This window comes from Neltuma alba, unplaced genomic scaffold (genome assembly GCF_004799145.2).
Source record: "Neltuma alba isolate B1F8T4 unplaced genomic scaffold, ASM479914v2 tig00013084_pilon, whole genome shotgun sequence".
Classification (NCBI taxonomy): domain Eukaryota; kingdom Viridiplantae; phylum Streptophyta; class Magnoliopsida; order Fabales; family Fabaceae; genus Neltuma; species Neltuma alba.
Window position 1 is genome coordinate 367,237 of NW_021637412.1, and position 26,703 is coordinate 393,939.

Below are 26,703 nucleotides of genomic sequence, written 5' to 3' on the forward strand. Positions count from 1 at the left end.
GTACGAGAGACAGTAAGAAAGAAGGGAATAAGTATAATGAATGACCAATATATCTCTCTTGCCGACGCTTTGGGGCTTTGCTGTTCCGATCTAATGCGCTCTTGAGAACGAGAAAGGAGCCGCTCGCAGGCTGAGGCCCCAGAAGCCAGAATTAACCTTTTTCTCTTTCTTTTTCCTTTTTAATTTGGATAAAGAGCCAAAAGTAACCAACCTTTCCTTCGCGCCCCGCAGCTCCCAACTTGAAGGAGTCTTTGCCGTGGACCAATCATTTTTCGCTTCGTGCTGTCTCAAGCAGCACACGTGACGTCCTTTTGCATCTGCGACCCAATATTACGTGAATGGCTTGACTAAATTATGTTTTTTTATTGTCCAAACAAATATTTTATTTTAGCCCAAGAAGTTTACTTTAAATATATTCAGATATAAAGTTTGATAAAAGACTATGTCACGTAAATACGAAATTACCTCTTTCTTCAAGGTTCCCCCCCCTGATGCGACTTTGTTCAGGTTTTGATTAGTTGTTGCCTGGACGGCACCGGACTGGAGAAATAGGGTCATGTAACCTGCTGAGTTTTAGATAGGAACAGAAGTTATCTGATTCCATGTGCCTTTACGCTCCGTCGGTGTTTGTTCTCTCCGTGATACTATTTTCAATATTAATTATAAGATCTTGTCTGTAGTCTACAAACGAGATTTTATAATTAAAACAGGAGATGGTAGTAAATTTTAATATTTTATTCTATTTTATAGTACAATTATACCATAAAATAGATTTTCAATCGGAATAATATTTTAGGCGTTGCTTGGCACAGGAGAAGGATGGCTTTTTTAATTTGAACTAAAAGCAGGTGGGCGGGGACACTAATTTTGTCATCATGGGATCAGGATTCTTAGGAATATGCTAATATGTTATAGTGCGTGTAGGAAATCGCCTGGCTCTTGAACACGGCTCCCTATGTAGGATTAGGGGCTGCATGACGAACAAACAGGATCAGACTAGAGCCTAATCTAAAGTCTGGTCTTATCTTTGGTCAGGTTAGGTTTGACAGTTTATAATCTAATACAATCTAGTGGTAACCAGAGATCGGGTTAGACTGAATTTGATCCACCACACTGGTAGACTGTTCTAGGCAGTCCATGTTCTTTTTTTAAAAAAAAAAATTTCCTTTATAGGAAGTAAGATTTCAACATGATAAATATAATTTAAGATAGTAAAAAATACCTATAATCATATAAAACTCATCTTAAAATATTAAAACTTCATCATAAATATATAAAAATCTCTAAAAACGTTTTAAAAAAATTAAAGGTGACATCTAAATTACAAATTATTGAAAAATAAAAAATTCATCTAAACTGGACCGGAGCAATCCCTGTGGTATGATCATTTGGTCCAAAAACCACTCCAACTCAACCAACTAGTCTGGTTCAGTCTAATCTGATTTCATTTATATAATTTATCTGGACTGGAATGGACCAAACCGAACCACTTCGAGTTGGATTGAACTGGATCAAGTCATTGGGTTTTTGCACATCCTTATGTACAATCATCCCTATGTATGATCATGAAAAGAAGAGTTTAGTTTACGCAGACATCTATTACTTTCAAGGTTCAAAACAAGATTGAAGCCTCTTTTTTGGGGAAAATAGAAAATATTTTCTTGACGATTTTTTTAAAAAAGGAAACAAAAAGAAAAAAACAAGCAAAATTAGGAACAGATTATCCATGTGATCCATTTATTTGAATAAAGGCTGCACTTCGGGGGTGTTAACTAAAACAAACCAAGTTAATATAGTATGATATCCAAAGTTTTAGTCCAGGTAAGACCACTCATTCTCAACTCATCAACGGGTCACGTTATGATTTCCATATTTGAATACCAGATCCAGGATAATTGGAAAAGTCGTTACTAAGCACATCTTAAAGGATCATAATCAGATTCTATTTCTGATGCACAAGATTCTCTTAGATAAGCAAGTGCAGAGCATATTCAGAATCTCTGAAGATAGAAGAAAGGAATTATAAGTGAGGCTTTTAAAAAAAAAATAGAGAGAAGTCATGACAAAAGCACACCAATATTATACAAGAAAGTTATTATAACTACCCCTGCCCATAACTAATGGCAGAACGTGGTTTATATAAAGGTTCTGGGGCATAACATAACAAAACTTAATAGTAAAAATTTTCGACACCATCATTACAACATGACATAAAGGCAAAGATACATTTAATGATTACAACAAGACAAATAACTTTAATTACTATAACAGACAGACTATTTTAATAAAGATAAAGTTAAAGTAGATGCATGACATAAAACAGATTTCTAGCGGGTCCTGCTTATCTTTGGATATGACCCAAAGTAAATTCTTTGATGATTATGTTCCAGTAGTCTTTGCATATGGGTTAATGACTCAGGGACAAGTTCATGACATATTCTAGGTTAAAGTTGTCAATATCAAAGTAAATTTCTATAGGTCCAGTTTGGTACAAAGCATTGAAAATGAGAGATTGAGATTGGAATTACAATTAAAAAAATCATTAAAATAGTACTTAGTATGAATAATTGTTTGTTATATGGATTAGGCATACCCATAAAGGTGGGATTGGGGAATACCACTTCCCCCTATGGTATTCTCCAATCCCACATACATAGCTTTGGCTAATCCCATATATCAAACAATCTCTTATACTAAACACTCTCTTAATAGATTTTTTTAATTGTAATCCCAATCTCAATCCCTTATTTTTAATGCTTTCTACCAAACGTAACCATAGTGTAATGTGAAAGGCGTCTTCTTCAAACCTTGTGAGCAGGGTCTCATAATCATCATCTAGAAGAGCAGGAGTGATACAAAGCGAAATTATGAACAGACCAGAGCGGGCAAGATTATTTGCACGCGTGTTTGTTTATTCTATCGTTGTCGGGCTTTAACCTCGATCATTGTTTCACCCAACCTTTTTACTTGAATAGCAAAAGATCAGGCAATCGAATATTAAATATTAAATAGCCATTCGCTATATAATCGAGTCTTTAACAGCGAAGAGATGTACCTATCCATTTTTCTCTTATGGCCATTAGAAGCCATAGATATCCCTAAGAAGAACGATTTTTTTTAAAAATGGATAATAAGAGAAGGAATTAATTTTGACTGACGTACACATAATGTTTATTTGAAAAACTCTTATAAGTTGTTACGATATACGGAGTAAATATGTAAAAAAATTTATCTCTATTTGCAAAAAAATATTTTTCAAAAATACTTTTGTACACATACAAATACCCCCTTAATGAATACTTATTCTCTATTTTCGTAAGTATATTTTTATAATCCACAAACTACCAACCATTGCTATATACCATCATGACTGCATGAACTAAATAATGGAACCAAGCCTGAGAAAATCTTACTAATGATATTTTCCATGATCAAGAATCCAAGAAACAACCAATTATATATGCGTACCACCTCTCATTCTCCTTAAACAGCAACTAGAATTCTATTACTCCTCTTATCCTTAATATGGGACCTAATTGTTGAGTTAGTTTTGATCCTAAATATAAGATCTATTTCTCATATTTATCAGTTTTTTCTAAATTACCCTTAGGGATACTCCCTCAACCATGATTAAGTAGAAGAGGAAGAGGAAGTATTAAGAAAGATGGTTATGATATTTTAGAAAAAATGTGTCATATTTTTTATAATTAACTAACTTATCTGACCTCTTTAATTTAATCAACTTAGTTAAATGTGTCTTATAGTAAGGATTGGAGGAGTATAATATATATCTCCTCAACAACAAAATCGATGAAACAGGCTTCCAAGTGGATTCTGTTGAAGATTGTATTTGCCACGTAGTCTACTTCTAATCGATCAAGCTTTGTCTTTTTCCGATCGTAAGTTTGAAAACCCTGAAGATGGCTGATCTCTCTTCTTTTTTCTATGGTCTAAATGAGTTGTACAAGAAGACAACCTGATTCCTTTTATATCTTTTCATGTTCTTCATCACTGCTCATGACCACAGTCACACACCAGATTTTGGTCAATGAACTATATTTTCACATGCAAAAGGGCTGACACATCGATAAACATGGAATATCTCTCGATTAATTTCTATACTTGTGATGGGAGAATATGCTTGAAGAATCCAAGCCATAGACATTTTCTCAAGTTAAGAGTCAGTTGATGTTATATTTGTATATATGGTGATCCTTCAAAATGAAAATCTATGCTGCGGGAAAGATTAAAAAGGAAACTAGAATCGACAAAATACAAAAGGGAAGGTCCGTATTTGGATTAAGCGTTATTTTCAATTTTTTTTATATTTGAATAATTGTCATGTCTATCGATCGCAGCCAATGTCATTCTGATTCAGAATAGTATTTTAAAATCCTGAGTTTATAAACAACAATAATAAATATAAACCTAAATGAAATTCATGCATATTCGCCACACATAAAAATTTAAGAGTATTTTATTGAAAGTTAATCATGCAGAAAATATGGTCTACATGCATCCCTGTTATGTTCAAATTTCGGCACCTAGATTTCCAATACTCTAGATGGCCCAAAAGAGATTTCCAATTTTCTAAATCCTGTGAAAAAATGACGACATAGTTTCTTCCTATAAATGCAATTAATACATTATGCATCAGAATTAACTTGCATTATGCATGCATGACGTTGTCACTCAGAACAATTACTGGCTCGGTCCATTCCCTGTATTTTTGTCGTCAGCAATATCACTAGGAATGTCAAGGCCATGAGGAATCTTGCCAGGATAGTTTGTAGTTGACTTATCTGATCCAATCAAACTGCAGAAGTAAAACTCAAAAATGAATTTTCTGCATTAAAGCATGGATAACTAGGTGTGTTCTGGGTGTAAAATGCTCACCCTCTGTCAACGATAACCATTGAACGCAGCTCACAATTAGCAAAGCTGCAAAGCAAATCGGGAAAGTTTTTATTTAATCCTGAAAGAATGATAATTTAAAAGATGTAGTATTGAAAATATGACACCGGGTAAACAATTCCATCATGTTACAGATTAGGATTTTCCTCATGTGAAATGATTAATGTTTAACAGCACCGTAAAGAACTTCATAAAATAAACTCTCCTATATTTAAACAAGTCGATTCAATTAAGAAATGCCAAAGTTACAGATATAGATACCAGAGACTTGTCTCAGCACATCCGCTTGCACAAATAATCATATCCGGAAAATATCAGCAAGTGCCAGGTTAAGATTCTTCCCTTTTCTTTTACATTTCCTTTCTTTTCATAAAGCATAGGAATTGTATCTTCAGTGCAAATTAGAAACTCAAGGTAAAGCGTATTTATCGAACGCACATGTTGTAACCCGTACAATCAAGTTTAGCGATTATTTCAAAGGAATGCTTACTGTGTGCATATTTCACTCTTCACAGTCGGATGGCAGTCATTTCCGAAAGCGCTCAGTGCATGGAATAGAAAACCACTGTGAGAAACAATCGCTATCTCCTTCTCTTTACGTGTCCATAACCTGTGCCAAATAAGGAAATCAGGGGGAGAAAAAAGGCCAGACCCCTGGTTTATGGCCATTCCCGGCCTTTGATGGGTAACACGCACATAATTTACTCGAATATTGGAGATGAAAAGATGAAAAATGCGAGATCTATCCAAACCGTGGATTTGGTGCCATCCTCCACATACTTAAAATCTAACACCGCTAATGATCATTGATCAACTACATGCATTCCAGGATTGTACTTAAGCGTGAATTGCAGAAATATAGGACCGCTATAATCATAACAATACGGTGAAGCCTCTTTGGTTCCATGCTATGGCTTAATGAAGATTTTCATGTTCTTAACTATGCATAAATAGACAAGAAAGGCGAATTGGAATATGAAAGCATTCGCTCACCATTTCAAAAACTTCAGCCCCCTACCAGCAACTTCTTCATCCTTCTCTCTAATGTCAGGTGTCCACAAAATGTCCTCGTCGCTTTCTATCTAAAATGAATTTAAATGAGGTATGAATACATCCAACAAAATTTGGATTACCTACTACCAATTTAAGCATCAGAAAAAACATAGTTATAGTAGCTCTCGTTCACATCATGAGAAATCAATCAAGATACATCACTTACCAGCGAAAAGTCAATTGCAGGGAACATATCCCGGTACTCATGAATGCTTCTTCTCTTATCACAAGGATGAAGTCCCTGAGTTACAAAAGTAAAGCACGACGCAAATGTAAAGGATGTTTAACCCAAATGATATTCCAAACAGCGGATTATGAATAAATTTATACAGTAAACTTTTATCTTCTCTCTCTCCATCATAGTTATTAGTTGGCAAATGAGCTGAAGTTAACAGGGAACCGCATGATCAGTGAGGCAGTCAGCCCCAGAATACGAGAACTAGAGATGAGAAGTCAATTTCATGAAGGACCAAACAGTACCTGGGCCAAAGTTGGAACTAGCATGCATGAGCTCATATTATTCTCCTTAAGAAGCCAAAAATTCACGATGAGCAGGTAGAAGATATACAACTTATGGATTAAATTTAGGTAGATCATCTAGTACATTTCCCAATCACTAATGCTGTTTTCTCCTGAAGTTTTCCAGATGCAAAAAGAATCAAAGCAGACAGATAGCAACAAAAAGAATCCATGAAAGCAAAGAAAAGGTCGGTGTTAATTACTAGTAGTTACCTAAATATACAGAGCCACACAATTTTCATCAAGCCAAATTTAGATTACCAATATTACATACCAAATGCTCCCGACAAAGCTCAATCACTATAAATGGAGGGGAATTCAGACTAGAAATAGCAGCATGTTCACTATGTCCCACATTTTCCTTCATCAGAGGAGGTGCATCAATCCCATCAGTGTATGCTTCACCACCAAAGACTCCAGCTGCTGTTTGCATGGTCCTGAAATGCAGTAATTACCAATTCAGCTTACAGTGTCTTCCAGCTATGGAAGACGTCTTGTTTATTCACTGATGCGCAAAACATTTAAACACATGTCTGCGGAATACCAGCATAACACAGCAGAGTACACATAATGGTTATCATTTATCAACTGCTCAAAGGATAAATCCCCACCAAGACTCTTATAAATAACCTTCAAGTTAATTATTATAGTGCATGACAGAATGAGTTGTTCACAAAACTATCATTTCCAGATTTTCTTCCTCTTTCAAGAAAGAAAAAGGAATCAGAAAACAACACTCACGCAGAGTACACAGATGTTCAGAACTAAAAAGTAATTGGAAGATGTCATATCGATAGATATCAGACAAATACTACATATATACACATACATATGCCAGATCAATAGACAAAAATTAAAAGTATCAGACTTGTCACTCCTTTCCTCAGTTTTCTTCTAGAGTCCCTACCAAACAAAGAGAGAATGAGAAAATTCTCTCCAGTAAACATGAGAAGCTCTCTTTCTAAGAAAGTCACTTTCCCATCTGTCAAACATAACTAAAAACACTATCCTTCACATTTTCCCTTTTCTCAAATCTTTTTTTCCATCCACCAAATGCAAACTTAATTCCAATCTCATATTTCTGTCATCTTATGGTTATCTGTTGCAGTCTACCTTCCATGGTTTCTAATTACCGGTATATCCACTCAGATCAATTTTAGGCCTTTATGGTGAATGGCACGAAGAATCCATTTTTCCAACTAACATTGCTGAAGAGTATCATTATAAAAATAAAGGCAGCGGTACAGTAATAGAAGCAAGTCAGCAACAGATCTCTACAAAGTGAGCACTATACAATTCGCAACAGGATTACCAATTAATAAAGTTATACCTTAACAAGGGGGAAGAAATCACTAATTCGATTTTCTTGGAAAGACCACATGCTTGAACATGCGCCCGCAGATGATCAACCTGTTATAATGCGCATATAACAAATATTTGACTAGGAATATCTCAGCAAGAGAACAAACTGGAATTTTATTCTAGGACACATCCTGGTCGACATTTCCCTCCTGAAAATAAAATTATGGCAACATATGGCTATGATACCCATTTTCTACTGAAAGCATGAAACGACTTTCTTGTTTATACTCAAAAATACTTCCTTAAGAAATTCCATACAACACAAAATCACAGCTGAAATGCTTTGCTTGATAAGATGACAATAAAATGTTCTAACTCAAGATCACCTGCTTCCAGCCAAGAGGGGTTAGTTGTGCATCAAAATAGTCATACGACATGTATGCTTCATGGTTTTTTTCGCCTGCTACGTTGTGAACCCCTTGTGCATGTCTAACCTGTGTAGTAGCTTAAATAAGACATTACTGGTCTTTAAAACAAAAGGTGGCACTAAGAAACAAAACATTTTTTAATAAAAAATTTCCAAACACAGGCATCAGCTATGGAACTCTGTATCTGTACTATAGATAGCCAATATGACAACAACCAATTTCAAATTTTAAAGTTAATGGAATTTTGTCTCCATCAAACTACTTTAATACAATTCCAAATTTGATGAAAGAAGTATATTTAGCTTGAAGTACCATCTTATATTTCGTTCGAAAGGCCATCTCATATTTTCAGTCAAAATTATATTTTACCACATTGATGTTGGAACGTGATATTATATCAATGCTTTAAAGAAATGAATAGTAAGCTTCAACATAGAAGTTCTGTAGCTAGAATTAGTCGTCGCAGAAAATCACAGGTCAATGAAGGTTCTCGTTTTCAAACCATATGTTCCGAATAGGATCATAAGCAACGGCCCAGGAAACAAAAATTCAAACATAAAGGTGGCCACGAACCAGGTGAAGAGTTTTACAACGGTGCAATGGATAGACACTTAGGCCTTCGTTGGTATCCATATCTGCAGTGACATGAAATGACATCCAGTAGTCAAGGGTTACGATATCAATAATGTCAAAGCAAAACTTCACGTCGACGTCAATATACTTTGAACGTTACTAGGACACCTGTCTATGCAAGAAGCTACTTGACGCACTAGTCGGCAAGCACATGCGTGTGATAAAATAGTGTGTGCACAACCAAGCAAATGAGGAATTGCTATTCAGCATACTCGGCCACATGCTACAACCACAGAGGACAGCACCGATGTTGTATATTGCATATAAGAACTACGCTCCAAGCCTCGTAGAACGTAATAATTTATGACCACGTAATTTCAGCAGAAAAGGCTTAGAAACAACATTTTATAAGGGAAAATGCGTCTGTTTAATTGTTCATCCATCAAAACTGAAAACTAAAACGGCGGTTCTCCTAAATTCATGCGTCAGCGCTCTATACACTCCAAAACGACGAAAGGTGTACGAAATCCGGCAGTCTCCCTTTTTTGCAAACAGAACATTCAAAATCAAAGAACGTGAGGGAAACTGTTTAAGAATAACCGGTCGACAATCCATTGTTCATGCACTCCTTCCACATTAAGAAAAAGCGGGATCAATAGCACCAGCGCCCCTCACCAGCGCATTCATACGGAATCGAAAATGAACAATTCCTCAAATACTCATTCAGCATCATAAAGACATAAACACTAATCCTTGCACCAAAAACCATCAAATCACCGGATCAACTTTAAACGAGTCCAAATTTAATCCGAAACTGAGTTATCATGAACCACCAATAGAAAACAATCACACGAAGTCACGGCTCGAAGCAAGCATCTTCTGGCTAAGTGACCAACAAGACCAAGGGCATAAAAAGGAAAAAAAATTCGAGGTGGATGAGCTTTCGTATAGAAGAAAATAACAACAGCAGAGAAGTGGAAGCAATGGAGAAAGGAGAAGAGGAGAGGAGTACCTGAGCGAGACGAGAAACAAAGAATGGAAGAAGAACGCGAGGAACGAAGCTTTGAAACGGGAGTGGGGACAAAGGTGGGATTCAATAAAATGCGGTAAGAAGTAAATGCAGCGGACATGGCGTGTACGGTGAGATGCGGTGCGAGAGACGATGAGAGAGAATATAATAGTATAATGAAAAATCAATTTTGACCAATAATCTCTCTTGCCCCCGTTTTGCTGTTCGATCTAAATGCGCTCTTGAGAGCGGGAAAGCAGCCGCCCGCAGGCCGAGGCCAGAGAAGCCACAATCAACCTTTTTTCCTTTTTTTTTTAATCTGGATAAAGAGCCGGAAGTAACCAACCTTTCCTTCGCGCCCCGCAGTTCCCAACTTGAAGGAGTCTCTGCCGTGGACCAATCATTTTTCGCTTCGTGTTCTCTCAAGCAGCGCACGTGACGTCCTTTTGCAACAGCCACCCAATATTACGTGAATGGCTTGACTAAGTTATGTCTTTTCATTGTCCAGACAATTTTATTTTAGCCCAAGAAATTTACTTTGAATATATTCAGATTTAAAGTTTGATAAAAGACTATTCACATAAATACGAAATTACCTCTTTCTTCAAGGTTTTCTTTTCCTGATGCAACTTTGTTCAAGGTTTTGATTAGCTGTTACCTTGACGGCGCCGGATTGGAGAAACAGTAATATAACCCGCTGAGTTTAGATGGGAACACCAGTTGTCTGATTGGACATGCCTTTACGCTGCGTCGGTGTAATACTACCCTCACTCTTACTTATAAATTATAAATGATATCTTATAATTAAAACAGGAGATAATATAAATATTTTAATCTATTTTGTAGTATATCAAATTGAATAATATTTTAGGCGTGGCTCCGCATGGGAGAAGGATAGCTTTTTTAATTTGAACCAAAAGCGGGTGGGCAAGAACACTAATTTTGTCATCATGGGATCAAAGATTCTTCGGAATATGCTAATATGCTATGGTGCGTGCAGGAAACCTTCTGGCCCTTGAACATGATTCTGTATATACGATCATGAACAGAAGAGCTTAGTTTACGCAGACATCTATTATTTTGAAGGTTCACAACAAGATTGACGCCTCTTTTTTGGAAAAATAGAAAATATTTTCCCGACGATTTTTAAAAAAAGAAGAATACAAGCAAAATTAGGAACAGAGTAACCATGTGCTCTATTTATTTGAATAAAGGTGGCATTGAATCACACTTGATATACTGCTCGTTTTAAAAATTCCCCCAACTCCTTTTTTTTTTTCTTGTTCCTTTTTTTTTTTCCTGTCAATGGTGATTATCTAATTATGGGCCCTGCTTTGCAACAGCTATTTTATGTGGGCTTAATGAATGAGTCCAAGAAGATTAGGTCTGTTTTTAACGCTAAGAAACGTTTTTCCTTTGGGATTGAAAAGCCATGACGTGTTGAAAATCCAAAAGCCTACCGCTCCTCTGTAGCAAAAAAAAAAAAAAAAAAACCCAACCTAACCGCTCCCCCAATGGCGTCCACCTAGGTTTTACTTTACGAGTCCTCGTTATATTTTTCTTTTTTAAAAAAAAAAAAACTCACTAACTCTAATGGAGAGGCTAGGTGCAAAATAATTCTGGGGACAAGTTTTGGAAAATTAATATGCTTAATTAGGCTACTTATTTATGCAAATAAAGGAACAAATCTTGCTATTTGCAAATTGTAACTTGATAATATAAGTTTTTTATTTTATATTTGGATAGATTACATAAAACTTCACTGAACTTATAATCATATCCAAATAATTTTTTTAGCTTTTAAAATTTAATAGTAAGTCCTCTAAACTTTCAAATTTGCAGAGATAGCGCCCCAAACTATCATGATAATTTTATACCTTCTCATACTTTATTTCGCGCGTGTGTGTGTAACAGTACCCCTTTAAACATCAAGTTATTTTGCAGGTAAATAATGAACAAAACTAGCATGATGAGAGTTATATGTATAAATGTAAAAATCAGCGAGAGATTTATTATAGGCTTCGAAAGTTATGAAGGTTATTTGCATACAACATAAAATATTTTTAAAAAATTGCATAATATAATTTAGTCTTTACATTAATATATTAATTCGTGTTGATATTGGTAAGCTATAAATACAAAGGACATTGGAGTCAGCTAGAAGAGCAGGAGTGATACAAAGCGAAATTATAAGCAGACCAAAGCTGGCAACATTATTTGCACGCATGTTTGTTTATTCTATCGTTGTCGGGCTTTAACCTCAGTCATTGTTTCACTCTACCTTTTTATTTGAATATGAGCACGTGAACAAAAGATCAGGCAATCGAATATTAAATAGCCATTCCCTTGTGTAATCGACTCTTTAACAGCGAAGAAATGTACGTATCGATTTTTTTTCTTATGGCCATTAGTTAGAAGATATACATACCCCTAAGAAGAAGGAATTTCTTTCTTTCTTTTTAACGGATACTAAGAAGAAAGAATTAATTTCGACTGACGTGCACAGTGTTTATTTGAAAACCTCTTACAAGTTATTTGTCCAAAATGAACACTTAGGACTTGTTTGGTATGAAAGAAATGGAAGTGAGAAGAGGAGAAAAAATTTTAATGAACTCGATTTAAAAAATTAAAGAAGTGGAGTTTTAAAATTTTAATAAAGAAAGATATAATATAAAAGAATAATAAGAATAATTAAAAACTTTTAACACTACCATTTTTTTAAAAAAATAAACTCATTAAAATTTTTTCTCTCCTCCCCTCCGTTTTACTCATACCAAATGGACCTTTATTCTCCATTTTCGTAAGTATATTTTTATAATCCACAAACTACCAACCATTGTTATATATCATCGTGACTGCATGAATTAAATAATGGAGCTAAGCATGAGAAAATCTTACTAATGATATTTTCCATGATCAAGAATCCAAGAAACAACCAATTATATATGAGTACCAACTGTCATTCTCCTTAAACAGCAACTAGAATTCTATTATAATATATATCTCCTCAACAACAAAATCGATGAAACAGGCTTACAAGTAGATTCTGTTGAAGACTGTATTTGCCACGTAGTCACTTCTAATCGATCAAGCTTTGTCTTTTTCCGATCGTAAGTTTGAAAACCCTGAAGATGGCTGATCTCTCTTCTTTTTTCTATGGTCTAAATGAGTTGTACAAGAAGACAACCTGATTCCTTTTATATCTTTTCATGTTCTTCATCACTGCCCACGACTCTAGCCATATAACAGATTTTGGTCAATGAACTATATTTTCACATGCAAAAGGTTCGATGAACCCCCCATACACACACACACACACGGGGTAATTAATTAATAGTTAACAATGTTTATATAATTAACAACTCACCAGACAGCCAATCACTTTAAACTAGCAAGCTACAGTGCTCCTTAATTAAGCACCCACTTAACGTGAAAACAAAAGTGACCTGTATATATTAGAGTAGCTAGCTATTAGACTAAAATGTTCCAATTTCTGGCCAAAAAAAAAAACATGTTTCAATTTACACGCTCTGTGAAGTATATTTACAGCGGGTTTATCGGCTAGCCATCGCACGGAAACAAGCTGGATTTCACATGTGTGTGTTTGTGCGTGTGTAATCTGACAATGCTCACCCACAGAGATTGCATCTCTAATATATCTTCATTAATTATATTAATTCTTGACTGATTCTTCTGGATGGCTTTGATTTTCCTGGATTTATCGAAAAAGACAAATTAATGAATCAGTTGCGAGAAAAAGCCTTTAAAGCTCTTTTAATTTCCTAGCGCTGTCTGAGCCAGTTGTATTTTTCCTGGCACCTTAAAGATCGGACGTACGTGATGGATTGTAGCTTTATCTCTTCTATGTTCGTTAATAAAATAAAAGAAAAAACAAGAACGTTCGATAGAGCGAAAGAGATCTGATTTCTTTAAAACAAGATTAAAGTTTTGAACGTGAATTAAAATAATTATCATCAACTGATGCGTCTAACAATATTTTTTTTGGATTAAGGCGTAAACTTGCGCTGAAAAAGCTTTCACTCAAGAGCTCTCAGCACCCAATAGTTTTTTTTTTTATTTATACTAATACGATTTTAAGCTTCTGAAATAAATTTCCACCTTCATCATTTTTTTTAAAATTTAGACCTTAACCCTTTTTTTTTTTAAATTACCACCAGCGATGGCGAAATTCCGTTGATGAGAGATCTGACGATTCTTAAATTATATGTTGGGAAAAAAAAAGTAATAAATATAAGACCCAATTGACTTATTTGAGGAGATTAAGGAAGTAAGTTAAGCATTTATAATAAATAAGTGTTGTCATTCCTAAAATATCCTTACTATTAAGTATAGGTTAAAACTATCATGAAGGATTATCTAAAAAAATGCATAAATATAAGTGGATTGATAATTAGGACCAAATAAAAAGTCAACTTATAATAAGCCGGAGAGTAATACATTTTCGTCCGCGCGCGCGCACATAAATAACGCATACACGATGAAGTTACCCACCTACGTACTTGACCCAACTAGCTACATCAGCAAGATACAGACTAACGTTAATATCTAAACTGGGCTCGTGAGTACTTCGATTTGTTTCATGATCTTATTTGAATCAGTTAAATGTTTATAAGTTAAGACAGCTTGTGCTATAAAATATTGATCCTTGGATCGATTTTAAACGTATATATCCATGCAAGCATATTATATTGTCATTGACGAGAGTTTGGACTGGGAATTCAAAAAACAATTTATTGTAAAATAAGTTTTTTTCATATGTTTCAAGACGGAAGATATATTGGAAAAGGTGGAGACAAATAAGTATTGAAAAACTTTATTGCCTTATTATTTATCTGAACGTACGAGTTACTCACTGAGAAGTTTATTTTAATCTTAGACATAAAACTTTAATATTCTTTATTTCTTGCATTTATTATTAGTTTTCCGAACTATATATACTTGTTGGATTGCACACATTAGAATAATTCCCAATGTAAATGATTAAAATTATGGTCTTACAGATATGTTAAAAAATTAAAATCAACACATATTTTTAATAAATTAATAACAAATTTTATTACTGTATATGAATTAATTATCTAGCTTATATATTTGGAACTGCAAGGAGTATATATACATGACATTTTTGCTTTTCTGTTCAAAGTGGGGGAATAAAAAAGAAGAAGAAGAAGAAAGTGGCTTTGAATGATGAAGGTGGGTGAGACGAGATATCTAATATGCTAAGCACCCCATATATATTTAATTTCTATTAAAAAGCAGCAAATTTTCCTGATCTCCAAAAAGGACAAAGCTTAGATTACATTGCTGTGTGACCACCCTACAAAGAGCCGCTCGACTGAACCGATGAACTCATGAAACAGTTCACAACTCACAGGAATCAAGATCAACGTATCTTGGGAAAAAACCAGTAGGTACAACAGAAACTAATAGCGAGCCATTGATCTTTATTAATTAGTGAGAATCCCATAAGATTGGTCTTCTCTAGAATCTCACAGTTAAATCAAAACACGTTACTTGAGTTAAAACAAATGTGTTTTTCCCCCTTTAATTTTTTTAATATAATGTTGCACTGGCCACTAAGTCATTATATATAAGTAGTATTAATTGGCATTGGTCCGTGAAAAACTAGTATTTCTTTTTCTTCAAGTGGTTCAGAAGACTACAAAGTGTTATCTGTTGGTGAAGGTGGGGGAGACAGCTATTCCAATTATATGTGAGACGTAAAAGCGTGTTGTTGTATACTGTATAATTTAAACTAGTTCGACCAGAAATAATGCTCCCAATTTGAGGCATAAATTATCGGGAGGGACGACTTTATAATTCTCACGCACTCAATTTTATAATTGATTTTAATTTTATCGGCAAGTTAATTCGGGCACCAAAATTTATTCGACCCGTGCAAGTTTATAGGAGTTTATAGATTTTTTGTTTTGGAATGCAAGATTATTTATGGACTTGAAACTGTCTATAAAACATCATCAACATCGAAGGAATCACACACACACACGCATGTCCATATATAATTAGAATTTAAATCATTCTAAATCTTATTATTCGAAATTTATAAAATAGATGGTCATTTACATCTAAGATTCTGAGTAACACGTACCATTTAGATGATCCGAAATGTTGATATATAATGTATCACGGCCTATACTTGGAAAATTTCCATAATTACGTATCATCTGTGTAAGTTATTTGGTTTGTATGGAGACTACTTATTATTTATCCATATAATGTGATAGGATGATAGTGATTGATAGTTATGATCATCTGAAGATCTGTAAACAATATTTCGTCCCAGACTGTGCAAAAGTGGAAGGAAAATTTTATAATAGAAAGGGCAGCAAAATTTGTTACGTTAATGATGATGAGAATAGAATTTAGATAGGAAACATATATAAATATATTGGGTTTATTAATTTTGTGTATATATGTTGTTATATTTGTAGCCATGCGTGATATTACTATTATAGTATTTTTGTGTTTGGGCGAAATGTTATTATTAAAGCATTCAATCACTTGATAATGTCTCTGAAAGGACAACATCCGTTGACATTTTATACAAATAATAACAGAATTATCAATATATGATTGCAAACCTATCATTATTATGGCCCAATTTTTTTTTATATATGACTCGTTTTATTATTGCAGAAATTAGTGAGAAGAATTGGATTTTGATTTAAACTAAATCCATTATCTAGAGACACAAAAACTTGAAGATTTGGATCAAATTCAATAATTTTTTTAATCACAAATCATTTAGAATTTCAAGTGTTTAAATCTACCTGAGTTATATATTTTGAATTTTAACCGTCCACTTTCTCGTTTCAACCCTCGTGCCTCCTCTTCCCGTTTCGCCTTCGTCCTTTCGATGTCTCGCCCTCGTATCTTTTTTTGTGCTAAACCGTTCTCTTCCATGCACCAAAGATTCGAATCGAAAGAAAGGAATGGAATTTAAAATTATTATGGTGCAGTTTTACATCTAATATTATTTCTCATGCACATTCAATACCCTGATATTTAGTGGTGCAACTCTACTTATAATTTTTTTGTGCAATTCTACCCATGATATTTTTATTCTAGTACATGAAAAATAAAAACGGGAAAAAATTGCACCTAAAACAAATTATCGATAAAATTGCACCAAAAAGTTATTAATAAAATTATACCACTAAAAAAATTGAGAAGGTAATATGCATCTGAACACTGATATTAGGGATAAAATTGCCTGTCTAACTTAAAATTATTTATACAATGTAACCAAACAAAACATTTTAAATGTAGGATTTTAAATCATCCCAGTGCAGCAATGCAAAGGTGTTCTACTTTCTAGTTAAATTTATAAAAGAATGGAGAGAATGCGAAGAAGAAGCAGACGACGACGAAAGTTTCCTTCGTTTAATTTGACAATTGACCGTTTCATGGCAAAAGGCAACCACTGAATCCATTTGAATTGCACGGACACATGTATTGACGAAATTCCAACACATATGTGCCTGTTTCTAAGACTATTTTGTTCTCTTACAACAAGTTGGGAATTCACGTGTGGCGTCATGTTCCATTGACTGCACGAAATTCCAACACCTGTATCCCTGTTTCTTATATCGTTTTCAAACTCAATATTTCTTCAAATTGTGAGTTGGGTGGGCTATGGGTGTATAAATGTGTTATTATTTCTTAATATAAGTACTACTAAGCTAATTTGGATAGACTGAGATAAAGTTAGATAAATCAATTAATTAATTATAACTTGTATGACCTAATCTTTTTAAAATATTTATGTGTAACATTACAATGTACATTAGTTGATAAGTTAGATGAATTAGTTAAGAAAAATAATAAATATAAAAGATAAAATTGATTGACATTGGTTAAGAAAAAATGATAAATATAAAAGATAAAATAATTAATATTTTATATTTATGATTAAATTAAATTCTTAACCAGCTTCTATATTAAGGAGCATAGGGAGCGTTAAGTTATTTGATATTGTGTTTTATTTAACAGTTATGCAAATTGTGAGAGGCTCTTAATTAAAATTTTGTGTCGATGAATTAATAAGCAATTAAAATGAACATCTGAATTCTTGTTAGCTAAAATTTCTTAATAAAATTTTAAGCGCAATTGAGGTATTTGCATTCGTTATTAATTTAATTTAATTACCCTATAGACTAAAACTCTACTAGCTCCATTCTGATAAGCTGGGTTACGAAACGACGCATATATTTCATGCAGTTTATTATTTTTTTTTAGCAAAAATTTCATGCAGTTTAATTGCCCCCACTTTCATGAGTGAAATTCCCTATAAATAAAGTGATGAGAAGCCAGAAACCATGCATGGTACAATGCATCGATCTGTCAACATTACATTAGTTGGCCCCCATTGACGGTGATTGCCTATCTTTGGACACCCCCCCCCCCCCAAAAAAAACACTGTATCAGCAAATCCCCAAATGCCTAAACGACAAAACATTTTAGTCTTGTCTGATATGACAACCGTGAAGTTTCAAAAAACCAAGTTTCTTTTAATGATTTGGTGTTATTGACCGAGTCCACACATCGCCCCGTTCATTATATTCATGCAACACCTCTAATTCTAATTATAAAAACTAATTAATTAATTTGATAAAATTAAAAAAATAAATTGAGTTAGTTATTTATTCTAAATAGGTGTTATTTTTTTTAAAATATTCTTACTAATTAAGTGTATTGGTTAGAACTATCATTATCAGAAACACTACTTAAAAAAAAAATATAAATATGAGAGATAAAGTCGATTAAAATCTTATATTTAGGATCAAAATAAAAGTAAATAAAATTTATAATTTATCTTCACTTATAACGTATATCAATGTGTGTGTATGCAGCAAGTCCCTGATTATTAATGGTAAAGTTCGGTCTAGGCATCACAGACTTAAAACCTGTTTATAAGCAGCTTTTCATATAAAATTTTTTTGTCTCGACGGCTTGCATATACACATTTATTGATCATAAATCCAAACAAGTTTTCAGAGGAACTTATGTTATAACCTGTCTCGGAATATAAAACGACACAGCCAAATGGATTATTTCAATTGAATATACCATCATTTTCTTTTAAATGAAGGCAAGCATGTAAATATAAAAAGAGAAAGGACATTCACCGGGGGAAAAAAAACAGAGAAAGAAGGGTGGATTTGATTGAGATATTGTGGGCTGTGAAAGGTGGTTTCAATAATACCACCAGGAAACTGCCCATGCTCTCTCTCTCTCTCTCTACGTACGGACCATTTTCAGCCACGTAATGTCCCAGCCATAGTTTTTCCCACTGTGCTCCTCGTGCTCTCTTCGATCTTGTCTTCTCTTCATTTTTTTCCCCTACTTGATCATTCTTATTTCCTCATGTGTCCGTCAACCCTTCCAACTTTTTCTCTCTGATCAATGTACCTGCACTTTGTTTCATCTTTCAAGCAATTCAAATTGATGTTTGTACTTCATTTCGTGTCTTAATAATTGAACACAATACAATATGATTTAAACTCTATAACTAAATGACTAAATGTCATAACGGCAAAGAAAAAGACACGTACGTCCAAGATACTCTTATATGTACTATATATATATTTAATATAATGCATATTTGAAAATTAACACGTAAAAGAAAAACAGGGGGAACCACATTGGATTTGGCAGATGGTTTTCTGTGTGCGGCTTCTTGAGAGAGTACATGCACATAAATAGTGTATGCATGTGTGGGCATTAAGTTATATATAAATAGACTAATATTAAATCTCGAAAAGCCTCCATTTTGTAGGGTCTCTCTATATATATTATTGATATGAACAGGCGACAGAGATGAGAGAGGAAAGCAGTATAATGGCTGTTTATGGGTTTGAGCGATGAGTCATTTGTTGTCGGCTTAATGAAAATCTGCAATGAAACTTTTGGTGGTTTTTGAAGGATATAATGTCATCAATCTTCTCTTAATTAAATATCACTAACATGACAAAACGGAATTATATTCCTCGCAGCAATTTATAAGGAGATTCCCTGAAAAACACACCCTGCATTCTCTTTCTCTCGTTCCTTATTTTCTGCGTTATTCTTCTGAAACAAAACAGCCCATCCAAACTGGCAAATTATAATTTGTTTTTCAATAAAGCTGCTGTTATTTTATTTGTCCACGTCTGTGAGAATCTGTCTGTTCACTGAGTTATTATTAGGAGATCGGCTTGTTCTTATTTGTAAAATTTTGTCACTTACAGGGGATTACTATACGATACGTAATTTATTTTTATTTTTATTTCCAGAGAATGAATGTTGCCGAGAACTATCAGCCCGGCCTACCGTTGATTAGTTAAATATTTGCATTGGTCTGTTGAGTTAAATGATTGACTTGAAGACTCCCATTAATTACAATCATTATAACAAATAATGGAGCTGGCTGCTGAGGAAAATTCACAGGAAGCTACGGGAAAGTCACGAACTAGACAAAACACAATGACCATTTAAATTCCAAACTATTACTAATTAATTAACAAAAGTCGAAACATGAAATGCATGGTAAAATCGAGAGGCATCACATAACTCCCCACTTTCCTTACTTAATTTTTTTGAAGCGCTGAAATTAATTCCAGAAAAGCAAGTTCGCATCTAATCATTTCATACTCTTTTTCAACAAAGTTTTCGTGAAATCCGTTGTGTGTCCTGGTTATTTATTGCTACAGCAGGTTCCCTTAGCTTGCTTTTCATCATTTCGTTTAGTCTTATATTTTATGCATAAATAAACAACCACCACTCATATTGGACTTTTCATGTGCTCGTCATTTTCTCGTACGATGTTCATTATTTAAGTAGCAGGCAAGGGACGTTCCGAGGTGGAATATGAATTCTTTTCCTATTTATCGACTATGCACAACTGTGTGCGTTAGAATATGTTTCATTTACTATGTGTCATTTTACTGAATAAAAATACGATTATCTATATATATATATATGAGGAAAGATGAATATATAACAAAATTCATGGCTAATTGTTTATATATGCATGGCTAGCTAGTGTGATTCCTGTAGGCACAGATTCTACCTAAACAATTCTTGTATGCCCGGTATTTATGAAGCCATTTTCACATGCCAGCTAGGTGAGTACATAGACTTAACCCCACGCACGTGATAGAAAATGTTAACTATTCGCAGGAAAATTACCCAGTTTTACACACCAAGTACGGTTGGGATGAGCCTAAAGAAACTATGAAAAACGAAACCAAATAAAAAATAAAAAAAGAACAAACGGGGCTTTTATTTTTATTTTTTTGGTTGTAAAATGTGGTTGGCATTATACTAACTCAAATCATTTGCTGGTTAAAAAAACTCAAATCAGTATTATAAGAGCTAATTCAGAGTTGAATTTAGTTATAGACATATGATCTCAATTTACTCTATTCTGTCTTCCGTATTTAAAATATTCTTATAGATTATTTATGTTAAGAGAACTTTTATCTAAGTATCGTAATGATTAAAAACTGTATTTTATGAAAATTAACTTATATATTTATTGTAAATAACTTAAATTAATTTATTTCCTGATTAAGTATTCAGGAGTAGTGGAGATAGTATTAATTTGCGAAATGATTTTTTGTTAGGGAAGTCTACAGATCAATAGCACGTGGCTCAGATTCCTCCAGGTTGAAATTATTCCCAGAAAACAAGAGAATTTGGGCTTTATCTTTTCCTGAGAATGGCATTTTCAGAAACATCAGAACCTTGAATCGTTTTCGTCACCGAGAAACCCGAGAATTCTATCCTCTTCTCCAATAATAAAGCTACAACCATAGCCCCATTAAGAAATATCAATGACATCTCAGAAATTACAATGCTTATCCAATAGTCAGAAATATTCATGTTGCAAATCAGGGATCCTAGCATGGTATAGGATGATAGACTTCTCCGTATATGTTATTAAAAAAATCTAACGCCAAAACGCCTGTGAAATCACTTGGATTTTAATTTTGTGAATAATGCTACCTCCAATCTTTAATATAAGCGTAAGTTTGACATTTAATTTGATTTTGAATATAAGATCTCAATCCACTTTATCTTTTATATTTATCTATTTTTTTCTTCTAAGGTAGCCAATGTTTTATCAAACGGTAGATTTAACTAATACACATGACCAGTAATAGTATTTTAAGAAAAACAACACCTATTTATTACAAATAGCTAACTTAACTAATTTTTTTAATCTACTCAAATTAATGAATTAGTTTTTATTTTATATTAATGATATGAGATAGTATGGTCTAGAATAAGAATCGATTCCGTCAGTCCATAATTTACGTGCAAATCAAGAGGCTTGTGCTTCAAAGTGAGCGATGTGGAGGAGTCAAATTTGTAAGGATGTGAAAGAGGTTTATGTCTAGACGTGGTAGTTAGTTTTAGAAACCCTAACAACCGAGAAAAACCGCTATCATTACAACGGCGATAATAACAACAACGACGATAATTAGTGTTTTTTGTCTTCTACTAGGTGGGAGCGACAGGAGCTGAAGAGACGCAGAAAAGCTACCTACAGAGCAGAGAGCCCTACAAGAAGACAACTTGTCGATCCCCATTGGTTTCACAACACGAGCCAAAAGGCAAATCTATAGAATTGACTTGTGCGCTACTGTTTGCTTATTCGTTATACGAAAAATCCACATACATAAGCCAGACCTTGTACATTTATATATGAATTTACTTTATTATTAGTATATTGCTGTGTGTATGTATATATATAATCTTATTATACGCTGAGAATGAAGGATATATAAATAGATTGTTGTGTAGATTTTTTCTTTCTTGTATAGGGGATAGCATGAACAAGTTGCTAAAGTATAATGGATAGGAAAGGTGGGAGTGCAGAAGGAACAAAAATAGATCACCAACTCATTTGAATTTGTGAGCTAAGCCAAAGTTTTGTGGCAATGAAGGGTGGGACCCAACTCAGAAAAACTTCTTCCTTTCCTGACTATTTATATCTGAGAGCTTTTAACATACAAAGAACCTGCCAAGGCGAGGGTAATAACTCCATGCTTTTGGGTTCCACACAGATGCGAGGGTCAAAGTTGTCTTTGAAAGTTTGTCAATTAAATATTTGGTTTAATTTTTTCATGATCGCTCAGATTTCGGTGAAAAAGACACAATGAACGACCCTTCCCGAAGAGAGAGAGAGAGAGAGATGATAGAAAGCAGATTCCATTTCAGACATAGGCAAGTAGGTGCTAATAGATACAAAATAATACGTAATACATAATGCATACAATATTAATCAATTTGGCAGAAGCGCTACCCTGAGCCACTATAAATCTCCAACTTGGCCCTGCGTGTTCTCATAGTGTTCCCTAGACAAATCAGCAATTTCAATAGCCAGAGAAACACAGACCGCGAGAGAGAGAGAGAGAGGAGGAGGAGGAGGAGGAGGAGAAGGACAAGAGGAGAAATGGAGGTGTCTGGATATGATTTCTTGGAGGAATTACTAGCTCTAAGAAGAGAAGCATGGGACACAATTCCAAGTCCAAATGAAGAAAACCGGTTCTTCTTCCCCAGTGCTTATAATAGTTTGGACTGCTTTGATCCAAACTCTTTTGCTTTTCTCCCAAATTCTTTCTCTGATCAACAGCTACCTCAAAACTACAACAACCATAGTACCTTCAACGAAATCTACAGCTCATTACTTGATGAGTTCTCTGCACCCCAGATCATCGATTCGTCACCGCCCTACACCACTCTCGATACTACTACTTCACTTAGCCCCCCTTCTTTTCCGGTTCAAGAAGAGAATAACCCCTTCTCGTCCATGATGGAGGAAGAGGGTTTGTTTGGAGAAGAGTTTCAGAGTTTGGATCTTAAAAGGACATGTAAGAGAGAGCCTATCAGCCACTCTCCTGAAATGCCAGTTTTCAACATGGGCACCTGTAATTTGGAAGGAAAGAATCGACCCGCCAAGAAACTGCTGCGACAGCCTTCCAAGAATCTAATGGCTGAGAGGAGGAGAAGAAAGAGGCTAAATGATCGTCTCTCCATGCTAAGATCTATTGTCCCCAAGATTAGTAAGGTGAGGGAGCAGTAAGTTAGCTAATGTTCAAAATTTTTCGTTAAACGCATTATCCCACTGGTGTCGTTTTGCAGAACTAATAATCATTGCTTTTGCTCGATGTTCTTTACAGATGGATAGAACATCTATACTTGGGGACACGATAGACTACATGAAAGAACTTCTGGAGAAGATTAAAGATTTGCAGCAAGAAATAGACTTGGATTCAAACATGGTGGGCGTTTTGAAGGATGCGAGACCAAATGAAATCACAGCAAGAAATTCACCCAAGGTACGGACTTTTAGTTCCAGTATTCACCGCCAACATCCTTGTTTAGTTTTAACGCAGTCAAAATCTGCATTGAAAGATCCCAACTTATTTATTTCACTTATCACAGTTTGATGTGGAGAGAAGGAATGTGGACACGAGGGTTGAAATATGCTGTGCAGGGAAGCCAGGCTTGTTGCTATCTGCAGTGAACACCTTGGAAGCCTTCGGGCTTGAGATTCAGCAATGTGTTATCAGCTGCTTCAATGATTTCACGATGCAGGCTTCTTGCTCAGAGGTACATTACTTGCTTATTTATTTACGTGTGTTACTTTAATTTAACATCCTTTAGTATTCCAGTAACACATTTAAATATGGAACAGGAACTGGAGCACAGGACGATACTGGGTTCGGGAGATATAAAGCAAGCGTTATTTAGAAGCGCGGGATATGGAGGAAGATGTTTGTGAGGACAAGAAGTATATGAAGAAAGGAAAGACAGAAACTACTGGACTTCATAGCTTTTATGCATTAGGAGAAGGGACTTTTGACTATTTGATTCCGAAGAGGTTTATGAGTGAAAGGTATAGCTAATTGAATTCTTTTCTTTCTTTGATCCATAAAAATGGTAGATCATCATTTCTTCATCAGAAGCAACATAATGCCTTCTGTTTTAGTCGGCTTTTCTCTCTCATACGTCCGTTTTTGGTCAACTGGGCAGTGGTTTTGAAGGACTCATGCCAATGATTTCAATCTAAGACTGTGGGGGGAATTCGAATTGTATCTGTTTATGTGAATGTGATGAAATTTATGAATGATAAAAAAATAGTTATTGCCCGTGAATTCCGTTATGTTTAGCACTATGAGATTTATATGCGAAGGGACGGGCCACGATGATCTGCATATACTGTAACAAGAGTAAAGTTCCATTTTTTTTCTTCTCCCCTTTTACATGTGGCTCTTCGTCCTTTTTTTTCTTTCACCCTTATTATTTAGTGCAAGGACATTCTTGAACAGTATGTTGCCATCAAAATTATTCAGTGAGCTTCAAGACCCAACTAGCTAGAATCTGAGTTATATATGACGAGACCTGACTCAAGAAATGCGGGAGCTGTATACACGTGAGCTCAACTCCAAAGATACAGCCAATACAATTGACCGGGCATAATGGAAGTTACTTATAACTGAACTTCAAAACTTATTGTAACTCATCCATAAACAATGGCATTATCAACATCAGAACACATATGTGCCGTAATTACCCATGTTCATTTACTCGATATGGTATCAAGTTTAATTAGCCAGCACTGTCATTTCTTAGAGATGTATGGCCTTCGTTTGGCTGAACGTCAGCCAGTTCCATCTTAATTATTGGAGGCTGGTGTTATGATTATTCATGGTCTCAAGTTAAAAGTTATAAGATGAACTGCAGCTATATTGTTGGGTTGCTCAATCAAGTTCTTACATATCTTCAAACCCGCAAGAAATGAACAGAAAAATTTAGTAAAATGGGATTCGAAAACCATAAGTTTTTCCAAAGTAATTAGCGACGACCATCCAGCATATCTGAGAAAGGTTTTCTTCCCCCCCCCCCCCATACAAAGGAAAGTCTCCATGCCATACCATTTGGAGCAAATCTCACAAATTTAGTTGTAAACACAGAAAAAAATAATTGTAAATATATTATGAATTATGAAAATTTTATAAATTATACATATCCGAAACTCGGTTATAAATACCAAAAACTTAGTTACATATGAATTCGTAGGATCTTGCACTTAAGTTTTAAGCATTTACAATTGAGTTGCCAAATTTATAATTAATTTTTTAAAATTTGAAAAACTTCCATAGATCATGAAACATTCGCAATTAATTAATCTTTTAAATTTTGTAATTAAGCTATTTGTTCTAATCACGGGAGGGTATTTTATTCATTAACCTTATCCTTCACTGTCATTTTATAAATTCATGGTCTTCAATATTATTTTTCTCTTCCATTGGTCCCTACATATCCTTCTCTTCTCTCCCCACGCATTTTGCCTGATTGAAGCGAAAGAGGGTGGGTCTCTGTGCAGAAATGAAAAGCCCATGGGATTCTGACGATGGAAAGGAGCACTACCAAAAAGCTTTATTTAGCAAAGAGGGCATCCTGATTATAATGCTTTCCACCTCAGAGTCCCAAACTTGATCGATATAGACCATGACGACCTAATTTCAATGTACACTCAGCGCATGAAAAAATTGCTGGTTTATTTAATTTATTAAATATTAGAAGCTCAGGTCAACAAAATGCAATATATGGGATGAGTGATATTTGCAATAAAAAATGGTATGATTTGGGGAAGTAAAGGATACGTTGGCGCAAAATGAAGGGGCGAGGAAGGAGAGGCTTTTTTATAAGTGGCCGTGCTTAACACTTGTACACCCCTCCACTTCCCCGAAAGCTATGCGCTTGTCAAAAGTCTCACCTCTCACGCATCCACCCACCACTTTGTGACTACCACCATACCCAACATCACATTTACACATGTTGCCATTTTCACAAGGCCAAAACGCAGGT

At 34.6% G+C, this 26,703-nt stretch overlaps 2 protein-coding genes across 7 annotated transcripts in view; one reads left to right on the forward strand and one right to left on the reverse strand.

Annotated features, from left to right (window-relative positions):
• LOC114734270 (phosphoglycerate mutase-like protein 1) overlaps positions 1 to 26,703 on the reverse strand; it is a 42,346-nt gene that overhangs the window by 6,645 nt on the left and 8,998 nt on the right. The window contains exons 1-11 of one of the 6 annotated variants that reach the window (XM_028921859.1): positions 9,802 to 9,868; positions 8,938 to 9,072; positions 8,790 to 8,851; positions 8,175 to 8,282; positions 7,817 to 7,896; positions 6,761 to 6,923; positions 6,134 to 6,208; positions 5,908 to 5,996; positions 5,405 to 5,524; positions 4,897 to 4,941; positions 4,447 to 4,816 (exon numbers count right to left, since the gene is read on the reverse strand). In XM_028921859.1, coding sequence (XP_028777692.1) covers positions 4,702 to 4,816; positions 4,897 to 4,941; positions 5,405 to 5,524; positions 5,908 to 5,996; positions 6,134 to 6,208; positions 6,761 to 6,923; positions 7,817 to 7,896; positions 8,175 to 8,282; positions 8,790 to 8,849 — 855 coding nt within the window. In that variant the 5' untranslated portion in view covers positions 8,850 to 8,851; positions 8,938 to 9,072; positions 9,802 to 9,868 and the 3' untranslated portion in view covers positions 4,447 to 4,701. Of the gene's footprint in view, positions 1 to 4,446; positions 4,817 to 4,896; positions 4,942 to 5,404; positions 5,525 to 5,907; positions 5,997 to 6,133; positions 6,209 to 6,760; positions 6,924 to 7,816; positions 7,897 to 8,174; positions 8,283 to 8,789; positions 8,852 to 8,937; positions 9,495 to 9,801; positions 10,087 to 26,703 lie in introns of those variants that run through there. The other 5 variants (XM_028921854.1, XM_028921857.1, XM_028921856.1 and 2 more) reach the window with 5 other exon arrangements.
• Positions 23,213 to 25,094, forward strand: LOC114734268 (transcription factor bHLH93-like). Its single transcript, XM_028921853.1, has 4 exons — positions 23,213 to 23,896; positions 24,009 to 24,167; positions 24,274 to 24,441; positions 24,527 to 25,094. The coding sequence occupies exons 1-4, from the start codon at positions 23,282 to 23,284 to the stop codon at positions 24,611 to 24,613; spliced, it is 1,029 nt and encodes a 342-aa protein (XP_028777686.1). The 5' UTR covers positions 23,213 to 23,281; the 3' UTR covers positions 24,614 to 25,094.

What these genes read in the sequence shown, in the direction of transcription:
- LOC114734268 (XM_028921853.1), top strand. Translation starts at nt 23,282, where the DNA reads ATGGAGGTGTCTGGATATGATTTCTTGGAGGAATTACTAGCTCTAAGA. An exon ending in CAGCAAGAAATTCACCCAAG is followed by an intron (nt 24,168 to 24,273) that starts GTACGGACTTTT and finishes CACTTATCACAG; the next exon opens with TTTGATGTGGAGAGAAGGAA. An exon ending in TGCAGGCTTCTTGCTCAGAG is followed by an intron (nt 24,442 to 24,526) that starts GTACATTACTTG and finishes AATATGGAACAG; the next exon opens with GAACTGGAGCACAGGACGAT.